Source organism: Sciurus carolinensis, chromosome 1, assembly GCF_902686445.1.
Source record: "Sciurus carolinensis chromosome 1, mSciCar1.2, whole genome shotgun sequence".
NCBI classification, from domain to species: Eukaryota; Metazoa; Chordata; class Mammalia; order Rodentia; family Sciuridae; genus Sciurus; species Sciurus carolinensis.
Window position 1 is genome coordinate 145,038,714 of NC_062213.1, and position 25,795 is coordinate 145,064,508.

At 38.0% G+C, this 25,795-nt stretch overlaps 1 protein-coding gene and 1 pseudogene across 2 annotated transcripts in view; both read right to left on the reverse strand.

The window, feature by feature from the left end:
- The window catches only part of Ak5 (adenylate kinase 5), a 253,017-nt gene that overhangs the window by 173,947 nt on the left and 53,275 nt on the right, over positions 1 to 25,795 (reverse strand). For both annotated transcript variants that reach the window (XM_047529513.1, XM_047529505.1), the window contains exon 6: positions 25,068 to 25,259. In XM_047529513.1, the coding sequence (XP_047385469.1) occupies positions 25,068 to 25,259 (192 nt within the window). The remainder of the gene's footprint in view (positions 1 to 25,067; positions 25,260 to 25,795) is intronic.
- On the reverse strand, positions 16,978 to 17,938 carry LOC124967333 (40S ribosomal protein SA-like; annotated as a pseudogene).

A 25,795-nucleotide genomic window follows, 5' to 3' on the forward strand; every position in this document is an offset into this window, starting at 1 on the left:
GCTAAGTGAAATAAGCCAAGCCCAAAAAAACAAAGGCCAAATGTATTCCCTGATAAGAGGAAAATGATATATAATGGGGGCAGGGGGTGGGGAATGAGAGAATAATGGGGGAACTTTAGAATATGTAGAAGGAAATGAGAGGGAGGGGTGTATTAAAAATGGTGAATGAGACAGACATCATTACCCTATGTACATGTATGATTACACGAATGGTATGAATCTACATCGTGTGCAACCATAGAAACAAAATTATGTACCCCATTTCTGCACAATGAATCAAAATGCAGTCTGTAAAAAATTAAAAACTAAAAAAAATAATTTATAAAGTTATTAAACATTTCCTTTTTAGATGTACTATGATACATTTAACAGTTATTCTATTCTTCAAGTTAATGAGAGCCAGCTTCTAAACAAAAAATAAAAAGGGCTGGAGATAGAGCTCAAAGGTAAAGTGTCTGAGTTCAAGATAACAAAACAAAAATCCCTATTATCCTGTTCTTGCACTTTCTTTCTTTTTCTTCTTTTGCTTTTTGGCTCTTGTAAATGTATTGGCTCTTTCAATAAATATTTACTGAATAGCTACCATGTATAATGCACTATTCTAGGATTAGGATAGTGTCATGAATAAAAATGACCAAAAAAAAAAAAAAAGAGAGACAACATTCTCTGCCTTCGTGGAGTCTGCAATCTAATGGGATCTAATGGGAGAGGTAGACAAGGAACAAAATTGGCTAAATGTTTACTAGACAATATAAAATGTCCTGGAGAAAAAAAATTAAACAGGACAAACAGGGGTTTGGGACAGGTGAAGGAATATTGGGAAAGGCGATCTTAATGAGAAGACAACACTGGAAAGAAGACCCGAAGCCACCTGCACATCAGTGAAAAGCATCCAAGCACAGGGAGGGGCGAACCCAGGTCCTCAGGGAAACTGTGCCTGGGGACAGGAGGGGAGGAAGGTGAGAGCAGTGGAATAAACAAAGAGGAGATGAGCGTTGATGAGTCAGTCAGGACGCCTGCTCACAGAGAGAACCCAGAGCCACGTGTGGACAGGTTTCACCTGTGAGGCGAGGCACACTAGAATGACATCAGCTGAGGAGCTCCTAAGACATTTCCTCAGGCTCTTAAGTGACCAGCCTGCAGGGAGGCAAGGCTGGTAGCAGGAAGACCAGTTAGGAAGCGGTCTCCATAATCCAGGAGAGAGATGGGGTGGCGTGTGGTGGAGGAGGCTGTGAGCAGCACTAGGATTTGGGGTAGCGTGTGAAGGAAGAGACAATAGATTTGTCAACAGATTGGAGGAGTGAGATATGAGACTTGAGAGAAATCAAAGATTAAAAAGCTTATGGTTCAAACTATCATAGGACTGAGGTGCTATCAACTGAAGTGGAGAGCATTGGGAAGAGGCTATGCGGTGGGGGTCAGGAGGCAGGATCAACTACGCACGTCAAGATGCCCATCAGACATGCAAGTGGAGATGTTGATGTGAAGTTGCACATATGAATCCAGAGCTCAAGGAAGAAGATGGCTTAAAGAGATAAATTTAGGAGTCAGTAGCATATTGAGAATTTATAAATAGAATAAGCGAGATCACCAAGGAAGTGAGCGTGTGTTTGATGAATATTCTCTTTCGTAAACACTTATCCTTATCTATGGTTATGGCATCAGGACAGATTTCTAGGATTAAAAAGTCAAAGGGTATGCATATTGCAAGACATATTGCAAGATTTTCGATTCATATTATCCAATTACTTTTCATGGTGGCAACAATTTTTATTATCAGTCAAGAATGAATATTGCTTTAACACAACCTCTTTTAACTTGGCGCATATAAAAATGGAGTCTAATTGTTGATTTTATTTTTCTGATGACTAGTAAAAAGCTTTTATAATGTATGTTGATCATTTTTATTGCTTTTCTGCATTGATTCTTCTCTAAAAATATATTTTCTTAGTTGTAGGTGGAAGAAAAAAAATCTTTATTTATATGTAGCATTGAGGATCGACCCAGTGACTCACTAGTGCTAGGTGAGCACTCTGCTGCTGAGCCACAACCCCAGCCTCTCGGCATTGAGCCTTAATGATTTGCTTACTGAACAAGTTTTCTACTGGAGTACTTTGTAAAAAATATATTCTTCACATAATTTGTAACTTCATTACTTAATTACTTGTAGTCTTTTGTTTTTCATGTGTTGGATAAGAAAGGACAGGCAAGACTAGACTGAGGTCATAGTAATTTTTCTGGTAACTCATGCATTGTGACATTCCAGGTCATTTGACATGGTTGGGTAGATAATGGCAGTTTTGGAGTAGTATAGTATTGAACTACAATTGAGGAAGCATACACAATACAGCCCTTTTAAAGTCACATAATAAAAAGAAAAATCAAAAGAATGTAAAAAGTTTTTAAAAATTAGAGCATTGTGTTCACAAGTGAAATTATCTGAAAACTAGAAATAGCATTAATATTGGTAGAGGGTGAGTAGTAAATATTTTAAGTAAATATCTTTTACTGTATTATGTGTGGCAGTAAAGAGGACAACACATTAAATATTTACATAGTACTTATTCTGTGTCTGGTGTTGTCTTAAGTATTTTATTCCCTTATTTTTTTTCTATCACCCCACTCTTCTTAACACCTCTATGAGGCAGATATGAGTTAGGAATCCTTTCATATACAGAAGGAATCTAAGGCACAGGTAGGTTAAGTAATCTATAGATGTCACAGCAGAGCTGGGATTGGAACAACACAGTCTGGGTTAAGATCCTAAATTCTGTATCAGTTGCTTTACATATATTATTTAATTTATATTTAAAAAAAATTTATTTGTTCTAATTAGTTATACATGACAGTAGAATGCATTTATGCATTTTTTGATAAAACATACATAAATGGAGTAGAATTTCTCATTTTTCTGATTGTACATATTGTAGGATCACATCGGTCATGCAGTCATATATGTGTATAAGGTAATAATGTCTGTTTCATTCTACTATCCTTCCTACCCTATACACCCTCCCTTCCCTTCACTCTCCTCTATCTAATCTAAAGTAACTATATTCTTCCCTAGCACTCCCCTCCCCATTTTGAATTAGTATCTGCATATCAGATAAAACATTCAAACTTTGGTTATTTGGGATTGGGATTATTTCACTTAGCATGATATCCTCCAACTCCATACGTTTACCATAATTTCATTCTTCTTTAAGGCTGAGTAATATTCCATTGTGTACATAAACCACATTTTCTTTATCCACTCATCTGTTGAAGGACACCTAGGCGGGTTCCATAGCTGTTGTGAATTGAGCTGCTATAAACATTGATGTGACTGCATCATTATAATATGCAGATTTTAAGTCCTTTGGGTATAGACCGAGGAGTGGGATAGCTGGGTCAAATGGTGGTTCCATTCCAAGTTTTCTGAGGAATCTCCATAGTGCTTTCCATAGTGGTTGCACCAATTTGCATTCCCACCAGCAATGTATGAGTGTACCTTTTTCCCCACATCCTAGTCAACATTTATTGTTGCTTGTATTCTTGGTATTTGCCATTCTGACTAGAGCGAGATGAATCTTAGAGTAGTTTTGATTTGCATTTCTCTACTTGAGACGTTGGATATTTTTTTCATCTTTTTGTTGATTGATGTTTATTTTTGATAGCAACCTTCAGAGGTAAGTTTATCCTTGCATTCTAGAGACAGAGAAACTAAATACAGAACTTTCCAGGCCTTACAGGTAGTGAGTGAGAAAGCTGGATCTGACTCAGGTCACCTTGAGACCTAGGCTGCTGCTCCTCCCCTAATCCCTCACTGTCTCTCAGCAAATCCTTAAGAGCCAAAAAACGAGGCGTGCAAGTGTTCAGCAGTGAAGGAACTCTAAGACAGGAGATGATGGTGGCTGGGGGAGCCGGGAAAACAGGTGAAGTAGTAACCAACAGCAACAAGTAGGATCTGAAAGGAGGAATGGAAGAGCAAGGGCATCTCAAGCAGCAGCAAAGCGTGGGAGGGCAAACTGGCACGGCATGTTTGGGGAACCAGAGGGGATCAGGCTGGAAGAGAGCATTTGCACTGTAATGTGTGTAGGCTGGCCTTGATCTTACTTACTTTTCTAGAAATTTTCTTTTTGACTGTATTCTGGCATATATTAATGATGTGGTCTCCTGCCTCTTGCCCTTACACATTCTTCCTATGAGTGAGTTTCCATTAAACTGCAGTTTTTAAAATGTAGAGAACTTACCTTGTTTGTTTTGGATCCCTGGCCTATAAGGACATGCATTTGTTGAAATTATGCTAGACTTTTAAATAAGGCTGCTTACAGTCACAGATTCAAAGTCAGTCTCCGCTTCTCAAATGCGTGCCTTCTACCAGCAATGAAGCATGCTCAAGTCTCCCCCTCCCCAGATCAAACCCCAAACTCTTTCCTCAATTCCACCTGCCACTCTAACTGCTGCCTTATTTTTCTTCTCTCTTTAGCAGTCAGACGTCTTGAGTTTTCTACACCTACCCACCCAACTCCATTTTCTCACTTCCCACTTCTCTGCCTACTCCAATCTGGTTTCTGTATCTGTCTATCCACCAAACAAGCAATGGACGATGAAATTCATGAACTTCCTCCCAACTGTCAAAATGAACAGGCTTTTTGCAGTCCGCATCTTGCTTAACTTCTCAAAGAAACAACTCCATCGTTGACTCCTCTCTCTCTGGAATACTTTTTAAAAAATTTGGCATCTCAGCTCTCTAATTCTCCTTTTCTCTGACCACCTTTTCTTTCTCCTCCTTGACTCCCCTTCCTTTACCAACCTGGAGGTGTTGCTTTTACTGACTCTTTCGGGCTTTCTAAGCAGTATTATTCAATGACAATCTGTTCTCCAATGGCAAAACATACTTATTGATTTAATGAATGGGTGAACAACCTAATGTCTTCAGTGGGCTGGCCCTAAGAAATCCATTTCTTTCCAATTGATAACTTTGTTGGACCTTTTCCTTTTCCTTCTGTTATTCTTGCATCTTCTGAATTTTGCTAAATCCCACTTGGTCCCATTACCAAGCTATCCCCGAGATTTCGCTAATATCCACCCCTTAGTCTATTAGTTCAATTCCTGGCTCTGACAATGTTGTTTAGTTTTGGACACATTTTGATGTCATTAATTCCTGGTAGACTTTATTGAGGGAGAAAAAGAAAACACTGACACTGAATTTGACAGTTGTTTGACATACCATGAAACCAAATAAACAACAGGAAGTAGAGCTGGTGAGCTGCCCAGGGAGAGGTTTTACAAAGGGTTCAAATAAGCTCAGTATGCACTTTTCCCTTATGGAAAATATTTCAATGGTTTCCTGCAGAAATCACATTTCTGTGCTTTGTTTATTTGAACTGAATTCTCACATTTTTCACTTATTTGTACTGGCTGACTTACATTTTTTAAAAAAATCTTCAATATGTGCAGTTTTTGATAATTTTCATTCATTTTCCTCAGATTGTCCACAGAATATGTATTATAGCAGGAAAATTTGTAAAAAGTGATAAGTAAAAAGATAAGATTCTTAAGTCCACCTTCCAGGCATAACTAAACACATGAATTTTCCAGGCTAACATGTTAATTGTGCAAAAATTCCCCTTATTTAAGAGAATTTTCAAATATATGTAGATATATAGGTATACATATATATCAGTTCAAGGAAGTTTTTTTCTTCAGTAAAACATTGATTTTTATTTAAACCAATTATTATAAGTAATCTGAATTTATAAAAACAGACTTTTTTTTTGGATGGGGATAGGAAATTTACTATTCAACTGGCAAATCACATTATTTGTGGTTAAAATTATAATTGTGTATGAGGTAAGAAAAAATAATGCTCTGAAGCATGACTCATTTTAAAATGGAAAGAGCCAAGGATAGAAGGAATTCAAGATCAGAGGACTCTTTAAATAGGGCAAGGTTCTACTTGCAGTCAAAAAGAGAGCTTAATCTCTGTTTCCTTAATGTTTTCAAATGTTAACTTTGTCCCTGGGATCTGAGTGTAAACTATCTGGGCTCAGGAGTTGTCTTGAATTTTTTCTGGACCCCAGAAGAGATCTGCAGAGGTTGTGTGACATGATGCTTAATAGATATGGACTTTTGAACTCCCCAAGACAAGGGGATCAGAACTAATGAAAACTTCATCTGTGTGCTGTATAAGTGACTTACAAAGGACTCATACATGTTTTTTAATTTGAGCCTCATGCAAATTCTGTGAAGTAGAAACACTGGGTCATTACTAAGGAGACTTCTAGAGGGCAAATTACACAACTGATGTTTTGCAAAAACATGCTCATGGTATCATTTTAAGATTAAAAATTTAAAAACAAAGTACAATATAATTTCAACTATCATATTGTCAAAATATCATGGAAAAACACTGCATGAAAACAGTCAAAATGTTAACAGTGTTTATTTTTGGGTTGCAGAATAATGGCAGATTTTTCATTTTTCCTCACACTCTTCTGCAATCCTCACCTCCAACACACACCCACGCAGGAACACGTGAGCATGAGCAAACACACACACACACACACTACCTTACTTATTTCAAGGAGGAAGCCTAACATTTTTACATAAAAAGAATTAGGAATGGAGATAAACAGACTCCATTTATCCTCCTTTTGATAAATCTTGAAAGCTGCTCATCCTTCAGGCAGTTTCTTCTTGCCAATGTTGAGAAGTAAAATGATAGAAAATAACATGGCATGCATCTGCCAAGACAGATTTGTGGTTGACATTTCTTCTGAAAAATGTCTCCATTAAAATAAGTAGCTGTTAGTGTTGCCTCTTGATTTAGTCACTTTGAAAAGTAATGGGTAAGTAGCTTTCAAAACCAGATTTTCAGGTTTCTCATGGAACTCAACACTTTGAATGGAACTTAGATGCAATTGAGCATGTGATGGAGGAATTTATCCCCAGGCACATGCCATCTTCCTAAAACATAACTGCATGGTGTTGTCCAGCATTGTGAAGTACTCAATAAATGTAAGCTGGTTTACTTATTATTTAGCATATTTTGATTAGACTCATTTTTCTAAGTGTTCTGGGTCCTGGGAATATATACACCAATAACTTCTGATACATTTATTTAGTTACCCATGTGATATGAATACTTTATCCATATTATCTCTAATCCTTAATTAATCTTGTGAATCAGTTATCTCCATCCTCATTTTATAGATGAAGATACTTTAGTTTAGAGATGTTTGGAATCTTGCTAGGATTCAAGCTCTGGTGTTTGTGACTACAAAGTCATCCTTGCCCCATCAATAATATCACATTACATTTTGTTTATTCTCATATTTATCACTGAGTCCCTTGCAACATGGGGTTTCTTGGAATATATTAGAATTTGAGCTGGGTTTTAAATGACACAGGCATGAAAAATTATGAAACTGGCAGCCAGATCTAACATTCTTGCTGTCTACTGAAACCCTCTAAGGAGAAGGAGTGAAAGTAAAATTGGAAGAAGAAAGGAGAGAGAAAATCAACATAAGGAGCCTAAAAAAAAAAAAAAAAAAGCTTCTGAGGACTTCTACAGCAGGTGACAGGTTTGGCAACACTTCTTTTGATTGTTAAGCTATGTTCAATTTTCTCAGTTCATTATTTCATAGGAGTTGCAGAAACCACCTTCCTGAGATTTAAAAACTGTTACTGGAATATAGGAATCTTTCTCTTGTCAGAAATCCAACACAATGAAATAGGATGAGAAAGGACCCAGTGCATGTGGTTGCCATAGCACTGGTAATACCTGTGGCCAGTACAGAGGGCAACGTCACCCAATCATTAAGAGCAGTAACAATGGTGTCTGATCAGTGCCTGCTCTGTGCCGGGTACTACGCTGGATGCTCTTACCCCCTTTCTCTCCAGTCCTCACCATCGACTTGAGATGTACTTTCCATAGAGTAGAAACGAGGCCAAGAGTTCAGTAACTCATGCAAAGCCAAGAGCTGGTGAGTGGCCTACAGTGATCTCTCTGCTTCTGACTTCTGAGTTTTAATTCCTGGCCCTGTTTTTCTCCCTCAGTAGGTGGTGCTGCTTTCACTTGACTGGTCATGTTCACTTTTGTTCTAGATTCTTATCATATGTCTCCAAAGTTAAGATGTGATTAGGATGTTGGGTTAAATTTACCTTTCACTCAACAAATGTATATTAAACACCTACTACATGCCAGGCAGTGTTCCAGGAGTTTGGGATATAATGGTAAAGAAATCAGTCAAAATACTTTCCCTCACCAGGCAAGGCAGTGCATGCTGGTAATGCCAACATCTCAGGAGGCTGAGGTAGGAAGTGGAAAGTTTGAGGACAGCCTCAGCAACTTAGCAAAACCCTGTCTCAAAATAAAAAATAAAAAGGTCCGGGATGTGGTTCAGGGATTAAGCACTCTTAGGTTCCACCCCCAGTGCAGTAATAATAATAATAATAATAAGAATAATAATTAATTAATTTAAAAAACTTCTCCTCATGGAGTTTTTGTTTCAGTGACATCGTACAATATATCTTAAAATATATTTGAAATTTTCTTTATTCGAGGAGTTCTAATTTACCTTATAGGAGAGTGGAATAAAAATATAGTCAAAATTTCATGTGCAATTTGAGATTTAAATTTTGAACCAAGAGATCTAAGACTTAAAAGGAAAACAGAGCAAGTTTATGGCAAAATAAAGAATAGAAATCTTATAAAGGTATTGTCTAGGATCAAATGCAGAGAATATATGAACGAAGGTTTTCAAGCTGAAACATCTTTTTTTGGCTTTGTGCTTTCTTCCCTCTTAGGTATTGGGTGAGTGTGCACACACTTACACAAACACACACATTTAATGAGGGTAATTATAGAGTTGAGAATGCATTAATATGGTCTATACATGTAATAAATATATACTGAAGGCAAATTAGTGGTCTCTAAGTCAGGTGCTGAAAATAAAATATCAAAGATGATAAAAAGAACTATAAAGAAGAAAGTAGAAAATGAAATTATATAGACAGTAAAATTTTAATAGCAAGAAAGAAGAATCATAAAGAAGTAAAATTACTGTATAAAATAGCATAATGGCCTTGGGATCAAAATGGGGAGTCAAGGGAGCTCAGAGGTGGGGCGTCTGTTCTGATTAGTGTGGCTTCCAGCAGCCATCCCTTATACGATGGTTCCACTAGTCAAGGCAGAGCAGTAGGGTGAATCAGGACATCGGGGAGATGGCAGGACTTGGGCAAACGGTTCCTAGCTCAAGAGAATACCATCTTTGTACAACTGCAAGTAACAGAAGAAAATGTGAGAAAACTGCAATTTCCTACGTTTCTCCTCTGACAATTTAAATTGCAGCTATCATTTCACCAAATACAGAGTAGAGCAGAACCATTATAGTGATGCCTACTCAAGCAATTTAGAAAATCGATTGGTTGATATTGTTAAATTTCAGGGTTTGGGGAATTCAGATTGCATTGATGAAATGAATAAGAAATCAGAACTGGCATATGAAAGCTGTTCATATGACCAGAAGAATTTTACCTAAAGTCCTACAAGATCTTTTGAGACAGGGTTTAATTGGAAATTGCTGCTTATTAATGATTCAGTTGTAAGGGATCAATCATCTTTTTGAATTTCTAACCAAATTAATTCGTCATGAACATACGAACTCTATAAGACTTGGTGGAAAGACTAAAAATAAACATTATCAAGTATATACCAAGTGATGGTGATGTCTATGTTTAGATTTTTAAACAGCAGTTTCAGAATAACCAGGAAAAAAAATCATCTCCATGATGCACAACACTTTTGATATTTTCAGGTAAGAAACAAAATTTTCTTTACCCCTCACTAATCCATTATTTTTATTTTTCCTCCTTGATCCTGAATTTGACAGCAATTGTGGAAATTGTTTGAAACAACACTGTTATTTTCTGAGAAATCTCTCATGGTTGCTGACACTTTCAAATAACCTGTGAACTGGCATCGGTTAGAGACCAGACTATAGGAAAAAGCATGAATTTTTGAAAGCCTAAATTTAAAACATTACTGACAAACTATGTATTCAGTCCAAATGAATGGAGTCAAAACAAGTTCTTGTTCACTCTCAGAATGAATTCATTCAGTGTGTGTGTTAGTTCAACACACACATACACTGCACACCTGCCCTTGGGTTGGCTGCACTGGAACTGCTCACAGATTGCTTAAGAGGACAGCCTACTGCCATTCTACAGAACCTTCTTAAATCCAGAGTTGTTTTGGCTCTGAAAGTAAAAAATCAACGTTTTCATTAATCTTTGAGTCTGTCACAGCTGGGAATCTCAAAATAATTGCCTACAAAGACATTGATCAATGAGAATATTCTCAAGGTTATTTTATGCTGTATTAAATTAAATTCCTTAATTAAGGAGAAGAGGAAATCAACAAGAAATTAGAATAGTTAAGATAAAACGACTTTCTTTCCCACCCTTTGCCTGGCTGCTCATTCCTCGATTCTGTCTTTTCCAAACCCCTATTCCCATTTCCACTCCTGTGCTTGGTAAGGACTAAGGCTCAGAAAATTCTGGTGCCTAATTACTTCTTTGAATATGTGGAGGAGCCTCCGTCCCGTGTGTTCTGAGTTCACCCAGCCCCCTGGAGTTGTCATGGGGAGGAAAGGTGCAGTTTACCGGACCTCGCAGCCCTCCGCACATCCCTCTATCATTAGCCCTCTCCTCCCCTTCTGCGCAGCCTCCTTCAGAGCAGGGGCGTGTCCACACATCTGCCTGTGTTCCCGCTGATAGTTCAGGTTAAGTTAGGGGGAAGCACCTTCAGAGCCTACCAGGCTCGAGTGCACCAGGGAGGTAAAGTGACAGATGAGGCAAGCCAGTCCTAGAGCAGGAAAAAACAGCAGATGGCTTCTGAAGCTTGAGGCAGGGAAGACCAGGTAAAAGGAGCAGAGTGAGACATGGGGTGGGTGAACAGAGTCAGGTGTGTAGTTTACGATTTATTCCAGGAAGGACAGAAAGCTCCTGTCTTTACCTGAAATAAGGAATCTTAGAAGAAACTCCTGGCATATATGAGACACCAAGTAATTTTAATACCTATCTTACAGGATTGAGTGATTGAAAGAGGTGAACAAGTATAAAGTAACACAGCATTTGATAGAGTACACCAGTTTTTCTCCACTTCTAGAATTAAATTTCTTACTTTGTAATAATAATAGTTACCTATGTCAAAGTAAATAAAAATGGAGACCAGGCCTGAAGAATCCCTGAACAAAGCCAGTTAAACTTCATCAGTGATGTCAATTCTGCTTGATTTGCAAATATGTGAAACATAACTTAGACTATTTCTTATAAATGTCTACATTAAAGAAAAAAATGACACTGAAGCCTAACAGTCAGCCTGTAATCACAGCAGCTCAGGAGGCTAAGGTAGGAGGATTGTGAGTTCAAGGTTAGCCTTAGCAACTTAGTGAGACCCTAAGCAACTCAGAGAGACCCTTTCTCAAAATAAAATATAAAAAGGGCTGGGGCCGTGGCTTAGTGGTTAAATACCCCTGGGTTTGATCCCTGGTTAAAAAAAAAAAAGACTAACAGTCAAAGGCTCCCAACCAACTTATATAACTAGGAACTCTCCAGCAGGATAGACTCAATAAGGCAATGGTGAACCTGTAACCAACCTGTAACCAATTAAATATTTTCTTGCTTTATTTCCATGTTTGCCCTACAAAGAGTTTTCCCCCTTAGGATTCCTCACTGAAACCCCCAAACTGCTTCTGGTTTGGAGTTCTCTAATTCATGATTTACTGTTTGCTCAAGTATACTCAGTAACATCTTGCAGGTCACATTAATGTGGCATTCTCAGTACCTTTTCTGACAGCTTTGAGAGGGGGGTTTAACTCCATTAAGACACAAGTTCTGGCTCAGTCCCTGGTTACTGACTCTGAGATAGGACCCACTTCAAACCTCAGCTCTCTTACTTACTGGCTGTGGGACTTTTGGCATGCTCCTGAACCTCTCTGATTTTCTGTTTCTTCACTAACTTTCAAGGACTACTGTGAGAATTAGGTATAAAGTGAGCAAAGACCCTTGCATATTAAAGGGGTTTTCTGAAAAGCAGCTATCATTATCTCATTATGAGACATAATCTCTATTTTAACTGTTTCTGGTAGAATTATTTGCAAATGTGTTTCAGTAGGTCTTTTTAAACAGAAAAGTAAGGACTTTTTTTTTTTTTTAAACCTTGCAGTGGTTATTGTGGGTTAGCTCACGCAACATTTATTCTAGCTTCTTTTGTTTTTGCTTTCTTCTATGTCAGAAACTGCAAAGTGAAATACAGATGTCCTTGACTTATGATGGGGTTACATTCTGATAATCCATAAGTTGAAAATATGTCAGATGAATTTAATATAGTCAGTCCTCTACATCCACGATTTTGCGTCCACATGTTCAACCAACCATGGATTGAAATTATTTGAAAAAAAAAATTGTGCCTGTACTGAATATGTACAGACCTTTGTCTTCCCATTATTCCCTAAAAAATTTAGTACAACTACTACTTACATGGTATTTACATTGTATCAGGTATTATAAGTAATACTGAGGTGACTTAAAGTATACAGGAAGGTGTCTGTAGGTGGTAAGTAAATACTATGTCACTTGATGCAAGGAACTTGAGCATCTACAGACTTGATAGCCTTAGAGTCTATCACTGAGGAATGACTGTATGCTAACCTACTGAATACAATGGCTTAGCAGTCCTGCATACTGCAGAACACAGGTTATTTACCCTCAAGATCATGTTGCTGACTGGGATCTTGGGGTTGAGTGTCACTGCACAGCAACACATGAGGGTATTGTGCCACATATGGGTAGTTAGGGAAAGATCAAAATTCTAGATTGGAGTCACTATTTTTCCTGAAGGTACATCACTTTTCACACCATCATAAAGTAAAAAAAAAAAAAAAGTAAATCCTATCATTGTAATTTGAGGACTATCAATGATATTCCTTCTCTCAAAGGCTAGGGAGAACATATCACCCTATTCTGATCAATAAGAATAAAGTGTGAGTCAGTGAGGGAGGAAGAGGGAGAGAGTTTTTGCTTTCCTCATAAAGCTATTACAGCTGTGACTTATTGTCCCTTCGTTCTAAACACCTTTGTCTTGTGTGGAAGGTGGGCTTGATGATGACAGCTTCAACAGCTATTCTGTCATAATGAGAAAACATCAAAGATGGTAGAACAGAAAGATAGGAGGTTGGATCCCTGATAATACCTTTTCGTCAGGGTCTCAGTCCTGGATTATCTATCCTTATACTTACTTTGACGCAAATGAAATGAACAACCATAGCTGTGACTTGTATTGAAACACATCACAACAACTATAAACCTTTTATTTCTGGTGATAATTGATTACTCTGTAGTACTTTAATGGAATATGTCTTCACAATTATAAGTTGTGTTGGCCTGTCTATCATGAAAATATATGGTTCCAGACATGTTTGACTTAATTCATTAATATTTTCACCCAATGAGTTATTTTGAAATAACCATTTATGGAAAGAATAATTGGTGAGTCAACTAACTCTGCTGTTAGTAATGTCACTTTACAGTGCTTTAGCTTGTCAGATTTCCGCCTCCCTACCCCCTTACTCACGGTTTTGCTTTCCATAGTTTCGGTGACCCACAGTGAACCACAACCAATAATATAAAATGAAAGTTCCAGGCTTAAGCAATTCATAAGTTTCAAAGCATGCCCTTCTGAAAATGTGATGAGATTTCACATCATCTCATGCCTCCCTACCTGGGACATGAACTGCCCTTTGTCCATCATATCCATGCTATCTGTCCCTAAGTCACATGGTGGCTATCTCCAATATCACACTGTTGCAGTATCACAGACCTGCTGTTCAAGTAATCTTTATTTTACTTAATAATGGCCCTAAAGTACAAGAATATTGACTCTAGCAATTTTATTAGAGCATATTGCTATACTAGTCTATTTTTAAAATTAGTTTTTGCTGTTAATCTCTTATTATACCTAGTTTATAAATTAAACTTTATCCTGGGTATGTAAGTATGGAAAAAACATAGTATACATAGGGTTCAGTGCTATCTAGGGTTTCAGGCATCCACTGGGGTCTAGCCATATATCCCCTGCAGATTAGGGGGACTACTGTATATTACTTTTCATTTCCTGTCCCCTTTCCTTTCAGCTCTACCATGAACACTATCCAAATGGGAAATCCAAGTGGTTAAATTTATAAAATTTACCTTACACCTGTATGCAGGTGATTAAAGAGTGCTATTTTTCCTCAGAGCACTATCTCAGTTTACTGCCATGTTTGCAATGGGCTCTCAAGGTTGTGGATCCTACCTTTCTGAGAAATAAAATCTTTTTACCATTGCGATTCGGGCCCTTCTTGCTTCCTCTAGGTGCTGTTTACACACAACTACAAGCTTAATATTTCTAGTTATGTCAGTCCTTTGCTTCGAGGTTTTTGAACTGGTTTCTGCCCAGGGAGCAACCTTCCTCCTCAGCCTAGCTCTTTAGCACCTTCCCAGTTGGGTCCCAGGGTACCTGTCCCCCTCGATTCTAATTCTCACTCTATGTTGAGCACCCTGTATCCTGGGTCTGGTTATGATGCCCTTCTTCCCTGTTTCTGGATTCTACCCCTTCTTGCCTCTCAAGGGCAATGTTTCCATTGCCTTCATCTTTCCAGGAGGGATGCTCCCCTGCCCTGACTCTTGGGGCCTGTTCCTCCTCTGTGTGGTGCACATGCCCTTTCCTGTGCTGTTGGAGTTGTTTATGTCCATCATCTGTACACCTGCAGTACAAGATCCATGAAGGCAGGATGTGACTCTGCCTTGTCCCTGTGTTCCCTATAGGAACTGAGGAAGGAAAGCGTGATTGGCATGTCGTCGGATAGTTGTTGAATGAAAGAAGGTTCACTGCGGATGAAAAGGACACCATGAACACACAGGCTTTCAATAAAATTGAATGAGTGACTAAGAAAGGACCATCATAATGGGAAGATGAGCTAACTACATGATTCAAAGTGGAGAAGGACAATGTTTTTCCTGCTGCAGAATTGGAGCCAGGGTTTTATATCAGGCTGGTAGAACTGAGCAGGGTAAGAAAAATAATGTCATAACAGATAAACAGAAATACAAAGCTCGGTTTTTGGCATTTGTGGTAAAACTTCCTTGCTTGTTATGCATGCTTGAATTAATCAATTTTATGAATTATCTTGATTATTTTACATTTATTATCTAGTAAAAATTACTTTTTAGAAAAGATCTCTCAATGTAATTTAGCAATAGAATTAATTTTCTCATTTATTCTTTTCTGAAAAGATGAAATCAAGGATTATAGCCAAACAGAGATGCCTATCAGAGGATAAATGCCTGGGGAAGCATTGAGGAGAAGCTTCTCTACAAGATCCAGTGTCCTGTGTTAATCCTGTGCTAAGGAGGAGAAAACACAGCAGTGGGTTATAGGTGTAGCCTCTGGATCAGCATCCTGGGGCTGGGACGAGATTCCCTGCTCTTTGTGGGATCCTAGGCAAGCTATACTTGCATGCACTTTAGCCTCCTCCTTTACAAAATGCAGATGATGCTAATACCTGTCTTATGAAGATTTGGTGCAAAATAATGAGTTACCATGAAGCATTTGGAACAGTACCAGGAATGTCTTAGCTATTGTTTCTTTTTCTTTTCTTTTCTTTTTTTTTTTTTGGTACCTGGGATTGAACTCATGTGCACTTGACCACTGAGCCACATTCCCAGCATATTTTGTATTTTTATTTAGAGACAGAGTCTCAGTGAGTTGCTTAGTGCCTCACTTTTTGCTGAGGCTGACTTTGAACTCATGATCCTCCTGCGTCAGTCTCTGGGATTACAGGCATGCATCACTGTGCCCCACATAGCTATTGTTTCTTAAAGCATTGTCTACTCACATTCTTTTCTTGTATTTTCCTGCCTAGTAAACTTTTGTTTTGTTTTCTTTTTTCTTTTTTTTTTTTTGTGGGGTGGGAGAAGTACGCTTAAATTACAGTGTCATCTCACTTTAAAGATATTGGTCAATTTCAATTAATTTAGCTTTCAACATGAAAAAAATTTAATAAGATACTTTTTCAAAAATATTTTCTTACTCATGTTCCCATTAAGGCTCACTATATATTTTAAAGTAAATAAAGACCTAATTCTAGGAGTCTGGAATGTTCATTGACACTACTGCCAAAGTTATTGTTCTGATTATGGTGTTTCCTGGAGAACCAACTAGCTGAATAATGTGTGTGTGAAGGTTTTTGTGTTTTCCTGTCAGAATCTATAGGGTTTAATGAGAGTTTAAAGGAAGCTGTCAGTATGACATGATATTTAGCTACCAACTATTTACCAATCTATTTTTTTAAATAAAAAAAATTTGCAGGGCTGGGGATGTAGCTCAGTTGGTAGAGTGCTTACCTCAGAAATACAAGGCCCTGGGTTCAATCCCTAGCATAGAAAAAAAAAATTTTTTTTGCAAAGATCAGTTGTTGTCAACCAGTTCCACGGAAATACATAAACATTACTTAACTCAAGTACTGTTTTTATATAGACCTGTCAATATCAGTTCTTGACTCTGGAATTTTTTTTTTCCTTTTTGTCGGTACTAGGGATTGAAACTAGGATGCTTTATCATTGAGATATATCCCCAGCCCTTTTTACTTTTTATTCTGACAGAGTCTTGCTAAGTTGTCCAGGTTGGCCTTGAACTTGTGATCCTCCTGCCTCAGTCTCCCCAGTCACTATGAGATTATAGGCATGTGCCACTGCACAAGGCAGAACTGGAATTTTCTTTTTTAAATTTTTTTTTTAGTTGTAGATGGACACAATACCTTTATTTTATTTATTTTTATGTGGTGCTGAAGATCAACCCAGTGCCTTATGCATGCTGGGCAAGTGCTCTACCACTGAGCCACAATTGCAGCTCCAGAACTGGAATTTTCTTTTCTGTTTGTTTGTTTGTTTGTTTGTTTTAGAAACTGGTGTTTATTTTCTGTAACCTTATTTCCATTTTGCTTAACAAGTGTCCGCACTTGTTAAGTGAGACCACTCAGTGGTTGTTCCTACCCACTCAGTAGTCTGAGCAGTGGGAGCTGCAGACCAGTCTTCGGTGGCCAGCTGGGCATTCAGTCTTCAGTAGGGAACTGCTGGATAGGCACAGAGGGCACCTGCACACCTTCAGACCAGTCTGCAACCTCAGGTTGAGTAGCAGCGAGTTCAGGAGCTGGAGCAGTTCATTTACCCAGAAATTCCTCCTTGGTCACAGCTTTTTCAGCAGCAGTCTGCTCTTCCTTTTCAATCTCTTCAGAATCTCTGTAGAAGTAGAGATCAGGCATGACCTCCCACGGGTGTTCATGGGAATTGGTGCCACACATGTGCAGAACTTCTCGAGCCAGCATCCACCACATCAGACCCTCAGAATGGCTCCCATATTGTTGCACGAAATGGCAATGTCCACATAACACAGAGGAGAGTCTGTGTTACACAGAGCAATGGTAGGCAGATTGACATAAGATGCTTCTGTAATAGGCGGGTGGTCAGCCCTGGGATCAGTAACCACCAGAAGACATGGCTCCGGGAAGGCTGCCTGGATCTGGTTAGTGAAGGTTCCGGGAGTGAAGCGACCAGCAATAGGAGTGGCTCCGGCGGCAGCAGCAAACTTCAGCACAAGTCGCTGGCCAGTATTCCTAGAGGATATGACACTGACATCAGCAGGGTTTTCGATGGCAGCAATGGCACGAGTTGCCAGCAGAAGCTTCTCCTAGGTCCTCTTCAGATTTATGATGCATATGCCATCACTTTTCCTTTTGTAAATACATTATTCCATCTGGAAATCAAGGTTGGTGCCACGTAAGTGAGTTCCTGCTGCAAGGAATTTGAGGACATTCTCTTCCTTCGTTTGCAGGACATCAAGAGCTCTGGACATTGTGACAGTTTCCCTTTAAGTTATGACGGGAATCAAGAACAACACCACAACCCCATATGGACCCCTCCCTGGGTAGCATGGAAAGCTGGAATTTTTTTTAGTGCGTATCATCCTAATGTGTTCATTTGAATATTAACTTGTTTTTGTCTAGATGATTTATTTCACAGTTATCACGTAAGGGCTTTGCCTCATACTTAAGATAATTAAGAGATTGATCATGAGACTTTTGGACTTGATTTCATGAGGGTCTGTAGTAAGAAAATGAACAGAAAAACATTTTACATCCTTCCAGAACGGGGAGTATGTTCATTCTTCAAGCTCTCCTTATTGCGCCTGTATCAAACACCACAAGAACTCTGTGCTTGTTGGCGCGCCAGCTCTTACTCTCAGAGCTGACAACAGGGGTGCGTCCATTTCCCATTTCAATTTCCAACTTCGAAAGGAGATGCGTTCACTGAGTCATCTGGTTTGCTCTCTGCCTGCTGAGTGTGAATATGACTGCTACTGAGCGAGCTTGGGAACGGAAAAGTTGTGAGTCAGGACGTTTGCTGGTTTCTGAGACCGAATGCCAGAATGAGCTATAAATATGTTCTCTGCTTGTTCTGTTTGGATGCTGTTTAGGAACTAGCATGATGTGCCTCCCAGGACTGTGGATGTTACTTTGCTGTATATGGGTTGGCACTGGGTGTGCCAAGGGCTTTATTTCTCAGCATTTTTATTTTCCTTCCTATGTAAAAGATCAGAGAACAAAACTGGCATCATAGTATTTTAGTTTCTAGAGCCCACAATAATGACAGCTTATGAAAGTAATCAGATTTGCCTTTCAATTTACTTCTGGATTATTTAAAACTGGGATTAAAATGTGAATAAGTGAATTAAAGGGGTAGCGCCAAGCAACGCCTGGAGCTGTTACCCTCCTGAAGTGAACGACAGTGCTTTTCTGAGGGCAGCATCCTCTCCCCAGCCCTGCACACTGAAGGATTTGATAAATGTCTGTTGCCTGGACAAGGCAGTTCCTTACAATCTGCTGTTTATTCAAGTCAAAACCAGATCTTTCTCTTATTACTTCAGGGCTTCCAATATTGAGATTCTATCAGTACCAGGTGTCATGCCAGAAAATACTGTTTACTTAATTTAAAAATATTCTGGGCAACTGGAAAACATTGAGAGGACCAAATGTCTAGGTGCACATGTACACAACCATCTTCCAAGTATCTTCCAGAATACCTCCACGGTCTATCCTATCTATTAACCTTTGAAGACTCCTCCTTGACTCTTTTCTTAGTTACTAAGTCCAATGAATAGGGATTAGTGGGAGACTTTGGTTATGTGACCGTGGATGTTTAAACAGGATAGAACAAGTGGTACTGCTTAAAGTGGACAGCTTCACTGTTAGTTACACATTGAAAATTCACCAACCTCTTACCTATTGAGAGGCAGCAACGAAAATTTCTTCCTAGTAATTTTAGGGAGGTTGGGCTTGTTTGAGCAAGCTGTTATCAAGTTTTTTTTTTTTTTTTTTCTTTCCTTTCTTAAATTTAGATAACTCCTAAGGCTGAGGCAGGAGGATTGCAAGTTTGAGGATAGCCTCAGCAACTTAGCAAGACTCTATCTCAAAATTTTAAAAAATAAATAAAAATAAAAAGGGTTGGGGATGTAGCTCAGTGGTAAAGTGCCCCAGGGTTGTTCAATCCTCAATACCAAAAGAAAAAAAAAAACAAAAAAACTTTAAGTAGCTCCTGACTCTCCTGAATGTTTATGCTATTTCAACTTATTTCTTCCTAAATTTTCTTTTTTTCCTCCCTTTCTTTTTTGTGTAGTGATACTCACGGAGGTGGTGATGACTAACCATTGACTGTGCACTGGGAGTTTAGGAATGAGTGTACTTGTATTTTAGATATTAGTGTGGATTCTTATGATACTTGAAATTAATTAACAAATCATTATTCAGCAGTTCTATCTAAATTAACTTACTATCCTTGCTTATTTTTCTTTTGGGTAGGATAGGCTGATGGGATATGAATTAATTTCAGTGGTAAATATGAAATTTTAAGAAAGTGATATGGGGAAAATTAAGAAATTGTTGCCAGTGGGATTTTCTGGGGCCCAGGGACAAGGTCTGGTGAATAAATGTAAGAGGTTTTCACAAGGATGTGTCCTCTATGTTATGGTTCCCAGCACCCAATGCTAGTTTCTGATGAAATGTTCTCTAAACCTCAGCAAAATTAGAAACATAAGGCAGATGTTGGTAGTTTTTGTAACAGTCAAACATTTGTTTAGTGACTATTTGGAGAAATACCATTTGTAATTTTGTGTGTGTGTGTGTGTGTTAGAAAAATCCCTTTTAAACAACAGAAAGAGTAGGTGGTTCTAGTCTCACTTTGTGAAACTAAAGAATCCAAATTCATCTTAACCCCATTTAAAAAAAAATATTTTTCTCATCTATTAAATACTGAAATTAGGGAGTATGGGGCCTTGTAAAGCCCCCCTTATTCACTTCTAAAGGAAAATTGTTGTTGGTGAATAAGAAACGATCTTTTTTTTTTTTTTAATTGTATACAAATGGGATACATGTTGTTTCTCTGTTTGTACATAGAGTCAAGGCATACCATTTGTGTAATCATACGTTTACATAGGGCAATGATGTTTATTTTTTTTTCCCTTCCCCCCCACCCCTCCCACCCCTCTTTTCCCTCTATACAGTAAGAAATGATCTTGATTTCAATATTTTTCAGCCCATGCCTCTCCTAACTGAAGAGCTCCAGCTGTAAACGTGGGTATGAATTAGTAGGCCTCTCCATACATTTTATGACTATTGCTTACTTCTCATTTTAAGTTGACTTCTCTGCTTCCTCCCACAAAAAGTCCTGAAGGAAAATGACCATTTGCTTACTTCACAATCTGAAGTTAAATGTGGCTGTTCACTAAATCTAAGCTGCGTTAAGGAGCATTTGCTCAACACGCACAAGTGTGCAACCATTTCCCTGGAGTGTGGCCTGTTTTTCAAGTTTAATGGAACATTCAATGGCACATGTCTCTGGATATATTTTGAAAAATAACATAGACATTACATCTGGCCCTATCATTTTGCAGGCATTTTAAAGGACTCCTTTCTTTAAAAAACAAACAAAACTGCATTTATTTTTTAAAAAATTCTTCAAGCTTACAAAGACTTGGGTTGGGAGTATGGCTCAGTGGTAGAAATTTGTAAAATGTGTGAGGCCCTGGGTTTAATGCCCAGCACCACAGAAACAAAACAACAAAAGACTTGCCCAAGGATGTCTAAAATAAAGACAAACTTTGTTTTAAAAAGTTTTTAAAAATAAAGATAAAAAATGACATTAAAATGAACACTTTTATAGAGGCTTTAAAATTTTCTATTAAATGGAAATTATTATTCAAGAATTTTGTAGTTTCATAAAGTTCAAATCCCCCAAAATGTCATAAGGCACAACTTACTTGGTAACACTAAATAGGTAACTTTTCTAGTTCCAGTAATACTCAAACTCTCATGAACAACATCTAACCAACTCACAGTATCCTTATCTTTAATTATAAACATAAAACTATAAAAGATATGATGAGAAATTATATCCAATATGATTACAAGTTTAAAACAGCATATAAACATGTCAGAGAAGATTCTATGAAGAATTCCCTAATACACCAGCTTTATGATTTCATATTATTTAAATTCATGCTTGCACACCTGGCTGTGTACAGAACATATAATGTAATAATAGAAATGAAGAGGTTCACGAGATGGGAATCATGTCAACAAGATATAGTATTCAGGCAACAGCATGTTTTTCCTGGCCATTATCATTAGATTTTTCTCTTTAGTCAAGGGGATATTTTTGACACACACAAAAATTAGGGAAAATATTTCCAAAAAATAAAAAAATTATCCTTTAGTCAAATCCATCAACAAATGCACAATCAATGATGAAGTAAAAAAGAAAAAAAAAAGAATGAATTGTCTAATGTCTGTTGGAATTAAAGTGCATTATTCAGACAGTCATTATATAGCTTGATTGCATCAGCAATATACAAGTTAAAGAAAACACTGGATAGACTTTAAAATTGATTAACAAACCCTTTAAAAGAAAAATAAATTTGGCATGAAGTTTTTAAAACCTAAATTATTAATGTTTGATTTTTTTTCCAATAATCTATTAGAGAAAAGGCAATAGAGTTCCCTCAAAGAATACAGAATTGTTAATGGTTATTATAGTTTTCAGAAGACGAGCATGAGACAGGGAAGGAACAGAGAGGAAGAAATGCATAAACTACAAAATAATATCAATAAATTACCCTTACAATGTTTCAAGCACCATTCTAAGCACTGACCATCCATTTACTCCTTGCAACCACATGAGCATAGGATCGATGATTGTGTCCATTTTACAGATAAGGCCTGTGAGTCACAGAGAAGATAAGCAACCTGCAGGAGTCTACACAGGTGGAAGGTGGTGCAGCTGGAATCTGAACCAGGAAATGAGGCTGCATGGTGCATCTTACACATTCTCTGCACTGCCACCCACTATCGTGTTACATGCATTCTCTCATTTCACCTCCATAGCGTTACCCTGTAGGTAACATCTTCTACACTTCACAGCAAGTTTAGCACCTTGTGGGCATCATGAAATCATTAAATGGCAATGAAGTTGAGATTGCAAGGGAGAGGGTTGAGACTCCAAAGCTCTAGGAAGTCGAGTACCAACGTGAAGTCTCTCAGCTGGCTTAAAGACAGACTTGGTCCCTGAGGTTCTTAAAAGGCTTGTTTGGAGATAAATGATTTCTCTTATTTTGGGTGGAGAGAATCCGTTCTTTTCACTAAAGGACTTCTGGTCCTTAACACAGTGCATGACATATGTGAGGAAACCCTTGCACATTCTCACACTTAATAATTACTCTCTCCTAAGAACCCCAAAGTCATTACACTAGATAACCTGTCATTCAGTATCTCTTTTCCCACAGACTATAAGCTATGTTCACTCACTGGGGATGGGGGTGGTTTACTATGAGCTGGGCTACTCCAGGTGCTCAGAATACATCAGGGAATAAAAGGAAGATTTTTACCCTTTATTTATTTAGTTTTGCACACCTAGCATCTAGCGGAGTATCTCGGTCCTCAATTAACATTTACTAAATGAATAAATGAATCAATTAGGAGCAGCAGGTAGAAGCAAAGTAGGGCAATGGAGAGACTACAGGGAAAAGGATATATTTGGGTGTAATCTATTAACTTACAGAGTTTTATTAAAATCTTAACATTCATGTGATTCATAGGATGATCATTTTTATATTTAACTCATTTTTAAAAGCAGTTAAAAGCACTTCAATTCTGAAAGCGAACTATGATCCGGGTTCTAAAACAGACCAAGTGTGTGAGGACGTAGGACTTGCTTCTTTGTCAGACTATTTTTCAAATTATATTCCCTAGAGCTTAGCCTGTATTTGCTGCTTTCCAAAAGGTGACTTTCCAAGGCAAGTCTTCTCCCAGTAATTAGAGGTGTTTATCTTAAAGCTCATTTGGTTTCAGCAGTGAGGTTACAGGCTGTCATCCACATTGTTATTGACTCCCTCAATTAGAGGCAATGGCATTTCACCTCCATGCAAAATATTAGTGAATTAACAATCCCCACTCTGCATTCATTTGGGAAATCTGCTCTGCTTGTGATGACGAACGTGACAAGCAGGGAGTAATCAGAAACACTCTGGTAATACCTTCAAGCCTTGCAAACATCAATTAAAACTCTGGCTTTTCAGACTGCAGTTGGGGTTTGGTCTACAGGGTAAATTTATTTTTTTCATGATACAGTGCAGAAGTCAGCGCTGGTAATTGGTCACACAAACACACACACACACACACACACACACACACAAACAACCCAACCACAAATAACCACAGAGACATTCACCTTGATTTTCCTAAATCTTTCCTATTACTCAATGTCTGTTTTAAACCAAAAAATGAACTCTGGCATTGTGACTATTTTCAGATCAAATTTACAACTCTCCAACATGACAATTTTGACCCAAAGAGCAAAATGTCATGAATATTTTGAGACTGCAAAAAGACCATTATTCAAATGTCATGACTGTATCTTTCAGGTCTAAGGGCATCTTAATCTAATGAAGAGAGTTGTAAGGTCACAGGGGCTCTGTGGATGGGCTTCAGTAGATTTTCTTAAATGTGGAAAATGTCCACATGCATTTTGTTGAGATGCATATGCACTGGTTTCAGTGACTTCTCTATGGTGGCTTGTCACCCCACTGGACCACGATCTTTGTTCTGGTGAGAAGGGGTCAGGGCTGAAAGGAGGGTCTGCTCTCATGGAGCTGCTGTGGTTTTGTGTCCTCCTGCATACAGAACTTCCTTTGGATTGCTTACAATCCTGTTTGTCTTCCTGTGATTTAATGCTTGAAGTTGATGTTGTGGGGAATCATCAACTGAGCTAAGCCCTTACTTCTAAAAACTGAATTAACTAGTGATTCAGTGTCATCTTTCCTTGGCCCACTGAATATCATTAACTACAAAATAAACTAAACATTTAGGAAAACATTGATTTTTGAATTGTATCTGTTAATATTTGCATTTGATAAGTGAGCAGAAAGATTAATGCCTCCCATGTTAATATATGATCACTTTTTAAGACAAATCAAACCCTCAGAAAACTTTTTTATGAAGTCAAAATCTCATTTCTTTATGTAGTACAATATAAGTTAACAAACCCAAACTTACAAATCCTAAACTATGCCAATTGTTGTTTGTAAGTCTTACCATTTTGTGAGGTTTTCAAAGACAAAAGATTTAAGAAGTTGGGCAAGTATTACTTAAAATCACCCCAATAATCATTTCAAAATACTCTTTTACTTGGGGAGAACAGAATTCTAGACAAGATTAAAATTTATCATCTTTCATAAAAATCAACTAAACTGAGTTTTAAAAATACATTATGTCTTAATAAGGCAAATCAAGTGAAAATGATTAATTTTTTGATTGGTTTTGCACTTCATCAAAAACAGCACATTTTAGAGTAAAGAATTTCTACACGAGAACATAGGTTAATTAGAAATCTGACAGTTCATTGTTATGTGGCTAGAAGGAGCAGAACTAACTTACTGTCATGATGAGCCCCTTCTCCTGGAAGTATTTAACCAATGGAGCCGCATTCTGCTTGAAGTTCATTAGTCTTCTTTGGGTTGCTTTGAGATTGTCGTCAGGACGCCCCTGCTGTTCTGCACGCTTCAGTAATCTTTCCTTGAGCCTCTGGTTGGCACAAGCCAGGAAAACCACCAGGTCAGGGGTACAGATCTGTGGAGAGCATTGGACAAGCAGAGAGGCACTCAGCATCCCACCAACAAGCACGTGGGCATGGCATTCATTGCCCTTGGCCCCATTGGGGCTGCCATGTATTTGGCCCTCTAGTTTTTACCAGCATATCTCCTGGGTTGCCACTCTACACAGACCAGGGGTAGCTATTTCCATATAGTCCATGTACATGGCATACCCCAACCCACATGACTGTATGCAGTTGTCCTACAGACTTTAGGAAATACTTTTTAGTCTGTTATATACATTTCCAGCTTAATTAAGAATAATACAGGCCAAACTTCGTCAAAAGTATATGCAATCTTATTTTAAAGGAGAAAAGACTTCGGAGCCACAATGTTGTCTACAGCTTTTATTTCTATCTCCTACCATTTTAAAATTCCTTACTATATGCCAGGTCCAATGCCGACCTATTTCTTTATATTACTATAAACTTTGCAGCAATTTATAAAATGAATATTATCTTCATTTTATAGATGAGCAAAATGAATCTCAGAAAACTAAGGACTTGTCTGAGA